This window comes from Trachymyrmex septentrionalis, unplaced genomic scaffold (assembly GCF_001594115.1).
Source record: "Trachymyrmex septentrionalis isolate Tsep2-gDNA-1 unplaced genomic scaffold, Tsep1.0 scaffold112, whole genome shotgun sequence".
Classification (NCBI taxonomy): domain Eukaryota; kingdom Metazoa; phylum Arthropoda; class Insecta; order Hymenoptera; family Formicidae; genus Trachymyrmex; species Trachymyrmex septentrionalis.
This window is the reverse complement of record NW_017304248.1, coordinates 1,367,373-1,372,768: the sequence shown is the minus strand read 5'-3', so window position 1 is coordinate 1,372,768 and position 5,396 is coordinate 1,367,373. Positions and strand designations below refer to the sequence as shown.

The 5,396-nt window shown below is 34.6% G+C and overlaps 2 protein-coding genes across 4 annotated transcripts in view; one reads left to right on the top strand and one right to left on the bottom strand.

The window, feature by feature from the left end:
* LOC108751548 (neurotactin) overlaps window positions 1–788 on the bottom strand; it is a 10,597-nt gene extending 9,809 nt beyond the window's left edge. Inside the window, exon 1 of one of the 2 annotated variants that reach the window (XM_018491786.1) lies at window positions 502–788. The gene's annotated coding sequence lies outside the window, so the exon portion shown is untranslated. The other variant, XM_018491792.1, reaches the window with a different exon arrangement.
* A 376-nt stretch (window positions 789–1,164) lies between these two features.
* Window positions 1,165–5,396, top strand: part of LOC108751481 — a 6,735-nt gene continuing 2,503 nt past the window's right edge. For both annotated transcript variants that reach the window (XM_018491719.1, XM_018491723.1), the window contains exons 1-4: window positions 1,165–4,464; window positions 4,541–4,770; window positions 4,876–5,095; window positions 5,205–5,357. In XM_018491719.1, coding sequence (XP_018347221.1) covers window positions 1,714–4,464; window positions 4,541–4,770; window positions 4,876–5,095; window positions 5,205–5,357 — 3,354 coding nt within the window. In that variant the 5' untranslated portion in view covers window positions 1,165–1,713. The remainder of the gene's footprint in view (window positions 4,465–4,540; window positions 4,771–4,875; window positions 5,096–5,204; window positions 5,358–5,396) is intronic.

The window sequence follows — 5,396 nt, the reverse complement described above, 5'->3', positions numbered from 1 at the left end:
AGAAAGTACGCGCGAACTGACTATACAGAGTAACTGGCCGCGAGATCAAATCATTCTTCTTTTCATAGGGAATAACACTCGCGAAAATTGATTCGTGAGATTGAACAAAAGAATTATACACATATTAGTAAGATCGTGATCAGCGAATTGCCAAGTATTTTTTTCAATTTCATTGATCGATCTCGAACTTGTCTCTCGCACTAATAATAATAGCAATAACGTACAACGCGAACTTATTGATGAATCGCGTTCGCAAGTACGAAAGCGAAAATAAATATGCAAGGAACTCACCCCCTCGGAGACGCGCTGATGGACGCCGTTGTCGTTTTCCCTTGTCTCGTTCGCGCGCGCACACTCTCTCTCTCTCTCTCTCTCTCTCTCACACACACGCGCGCGCGCGCACACATACACAGCAGCACGTACTAGCTATAGCCGGTTACAAGACACAACTAGCTATAGCCATATAAAAGACACAAAATTTCTTAATAACGTTGAGTTTACCTCTTTAGTTTTCAGCTGTCTTGCAAAAATAACGAGATGTCTGACGTCTTGTCTCGAATTTTCGTCGTAACCGACGCCGACGCCGACGCCGTGAAACTCGCCAAGGTGGAGAACGATAGAAACTACGAGTACGAAACAGTGACGAGGAACGCCAAACGCGCGAGTAACGCAAACTGACGCAGGCTAACGCATACCGAGCATGGCGCTATCGGTTATCCAGCGCTACCGTCTGGCGTCAGGCCGTCATGGTTGATGGTCTACCCAGTCTACCGTTGTTGAGTTAGGACTACGTTGGTGGGGTGGGAATAGGAAAATATTACATGGATTGCGTTCGATTCGAAAATATACACACCGATGCCAACCAGCCGTTCGGAAATACTCGTGCGTGTTCGGGATGCGTTAGGGGCTCCGGGCTACGCACAATATCAGGACTAAGAAATTAGAAATGAGAAATAATGATTTCAACCTATCAGAAACCGTGTATTCCGATGTATCCGATTTCTGACAAGTTAAAATCGTTATTCTTTATTCCGTCTGTTGTGCCTTAAGTGTGAGATCGTTCGGAGAAATGATGAATACCGCCTTAGCCTAGCCTAGGTCATTAAGGTCATCTAGGTATCGCATATCGCATCACCTACGCGACAATCGCGGCGTCATGGCGTGCTCAGGCATGGTCGGTATAACCAAAAATTAACACGGATGCATACTGTGCGTGTACTGCAAAGTAAAGAGAAGTAATTTCAGAATTTGATGAGAAAAAAAAACACCATTTTCTCATTACAGTCGTTTTCATCATGGTATGTGTACTGCAAATATAATGTTGATGGCCATGATAACATTATTAAATCGAGTAAGAAGTCAGCCGAAGAGATGCAGAAGAGTGCGGAATTTACAATGCGGAAAGTTATGACTACGTCAACGTTTTATATTTATATTCGTTATTAAGTATTGAAAGAGGAACGAAATGCACGTCTAATGTGAAAACAGGCACAACTCGCGTTCTTAGTTACCTAGTTTACCACGTAATTACGTACCGTGCTATATCTAACTGACTATACAAAAATTATAACGCATCATAATTTACCAAAACGCAAGTAATCCAACAAGAAAACAACCACGACATCGTATGTCACAAGCTTAAGAAATACTAAACAGTATTCTTCGACAGTTTTATATAATTAGAATCAATCGAAGGAAGTAAATCCAAATAAGATGGATCTTCATAATCGTTATTTACGTTTCTCGACAGTCAACGTTTCGCTTTTGCAAACTATAAACAAGTCTATTAGCATACATCACTTGATACAATCTTACAATTATGAAATGACTAAAGAAGAATTAGATGTAGATAAACTCGAGTTCTGCCGATTGCTGTTATGTTATGAATACCAATCTGTGTTTCGCAACATCGAGAAGTGCGATAAGAAGCATAAGAAGCATCTGACACCTGTTAATGCGAAGGAACCTGTTAACTTTCCTAGTGTAAAAATGATTTTTCCGCCAAACTGTTCACGAAATATCTCACAAATTTCACTTTTGTGTGACATAATCAATCTGCAGATGATACTTTACTATAATATTGGTTCAATCAAAGAATATCTGCAGAATTTTCTTTACTCAAACGACATGTATATCGCAACTAATAATTCTAGGATTATGTATATGAAGATATTAGAACATCTTTTAGAATTTTTACGCTTGTATCAACTTCATTCTATTGACAAGGATAGCAAGGCATTGGAAAGCTTTGGCCACATATATTTGGAAATTATCAAGTCCTGGCTAAAATTCAAGGAAGACTGTGAATGGAGACAGTTTGCTTTAATGTTTCCTAAATTGGTAGAAATTTTTACTCCTTCGTGTATTGTGTTTCCTCTGTGGAACCATTTTCTATATGAAATAAATGATTTGAAGGAATCTCTCATTGGCCTAAGTATTATGGCAGACATATGTTTTACGTCGTCAAATTCAATGAATTATATACAGTGTGATATTTACTGTAACAACACATTCTGGTTATTGATACTAAAGGGATTACGATCGCCCTTGCAACAATATCGCAAACAAGCTTTATACGTAATGAAAAAAGCAATCGGTTCTACGAGTACAAATGTTATATTAAATTTTGAATCACAATTGAATGTGACAAAAGCAGAAATTACACCATTTATTTGTAGTAATTCTGATAGCTCTTTATCAATAGATGACATTAAGGAGAAATTTTTCTTACTTTACGAAGCGTTAGAAGAGAAGAAAGAACATTTAATAACACCAACTTTAATTCATGCAGCTGCTTTAATAAAAATAAACAAAGAGCACAGAGCTTGCAACTGCTTCAACATCGTATGGTTGCAGTGCATTTTGGAGAAAATCTTACTGCATGAGAATAATCATATTGCAAAGTGGGGTGTATCATACGTTTGTAAACTAGACAAGACCATGTTTGATGATCAGTTTCTCGAATTATTTATACATGTCCTGAATAATAACTTTCTTTATGAATGCCAATCTGATGAAAAATGTCCGGGAATTGTGAAAGAGCTCTCGCAATTTCTCGAATACGCGGAGAAAAGCGATTTGCTCAATAGATTTGTTAAAAAGATTAGCTGTGTAGCCTGGGGGCCTGTAGCAATATTTTATATAGTACATGTGTTACGAACAATTTCACATCATGGGAGTCAACATTCTGATTGGCAAACTACTGAATTAAATGCCATAAAATTTTTAGTGGAAACAAATTTGAGCATGCATTCTCGCATTCTACGTACTGCGTCTCAAACTGAACTCTTGAGAGCAATCCCTAATTATGTACGAAAGATAAATAATCTACCATTGCTCGCTAATGTTTTAGCTACATTTCCTTCTGGAGAAAGTCTCACGAGAGGAACAGTTCCTTGGAACGTTATTACGACATGGTTGGAAAAAGTATTAGCGAGAGAAGATGTAATAACTTTCATAAAAGAGACTTGTGCGAAATATTTGAATCAAGATGCTAGTCCTGAGATAAATCCTAGGACATTTGCAATAATGATATATTTGTTATACGACGCAAATCTTATATTCTTATGCCAGACGTGCCCTGACATAGAAGCATTAAACAATTGGCTGTATACGTTAAATGGTATTAACGCACGACCGTATGCCGATGTCATATTAAGTATGAATGTAGTAGAATTTATATCGTATTTACTGTATCTTTCTCCGATGGGGTCTCACAATAACATGATGGACTTTATATCGTTACACATACGCATCACTTTCAATTTTTTAATTAAAAATATGAGAAAGATGTCCACAGAACTGTCTTATGAAAATTATACGAGATACACGGCCATTGTATCTTCACATATTATTAACGCTCCTTTTTTCATGTCAAAAAAGGATGTAAACATTTATGCAGAAAAGTTGCAAAACGAAAGTATAAACTTGATACATGACTTGCAAAATCTAAATATACAATATTTGTATGGATTACACACCTTATATCTCTCTCAGAATATATTGACTTTGCCACTTACGAAAACTTTTTATATAAAGCGTTTATTGAATACGCGGATGAACATTCATAACGATATCAATGAGGAAAAAATTTTAAAAGGAAAAATGGCATCAGAATATGATTTGCTTCTTTTAAAACTTCTGCATCAATATCTTATAAATTCGCCAGTACCGTCATGGATTCCTATTACCACAATACTATCTAATTTGTTACAATTTCTTGAGGTAGGCTCACCAGAAAATGTTTCTGAAATTGCAAAGATACTAATAATAATAAATGATAGTAAAATTATAAACGATACAAGTGATAAAGAAACTTTGGAATATATTATTAACTTGAGCTTTACGTACATCATCAACAGTAAAAGAAATAATATTTTTTGGACAGCAATAGAGAACCTTATGGAAGTTATTATTAATAACAATTTCTTATTTTTACTTAATGCTATACAATTCACAAAAAGAGTAAGTTAAAATATATATCGAAATTTACGTATCAATTATGAAATATCAATCACTTATGATCTATTTTGCTTTGCAGTATGTCGTTAAATTACTAAACGAAGGGGAGAATACACCAAGATTTAAAAGGATATTGCTTTCTAAAATGAAAAATTTGGATATACACAATTTGATGAAATTAGAAAATGTATTAGGGAATTGTTTCCTTCATGGTTCTGTACACCGACGTGACAAGAAAATTGAAAATTATGCTCATTTATTTATTGAGAAACAATTAGATAAATATTATTCAAAGCATATTTTCACGTTGTAAGCGTTTCTTTTTATCAATATTTATTTTAAATACGTGTTGCTTGTTAAAATTCAAAGCAATTTGTAAATAATAATTAATAGAACATTAATATTTGTTAACAGGGATCATAATAATGATGCTGCAATTAGAGCAGAGGCAGTTATATTGTTACATAGAATAATTAGTAATCCAGAATGTAATTGCGCAGCATCATTTGGACAATCAGTACTCAATGAGTTGATAAAGAACAAAACCAAGAGATATTTTAAAGATTCACCTTTACATAAATTAAAACACAGAATAATGCAAATTTTATTAATATTAGAACCAGTACTGAGTAAGGTGAGCGCTAAGTTCTCGTTAAGTACCTGTGGAAACTTCAAAAAGTATTATTAAGTTCTTGTTAAATTTTATTTTTCGATTAAAAAATTAACAGATAATTACTTTATAGGAATTTGTTCCTCTACTACAGGAACAGTTATGTGATTTTATTTTTTCGGAAAGCAATCAGTCTAGCGTGAAAATAATGCAGGAATGGTTACTGATACGAATTTTTACAAAAAATATTCATTTGCATGATAAACTGTGGTCACTTTTTGCAAAGGTAATTCGAGTGACTTCTCTTATTTTATAAAAATATTTC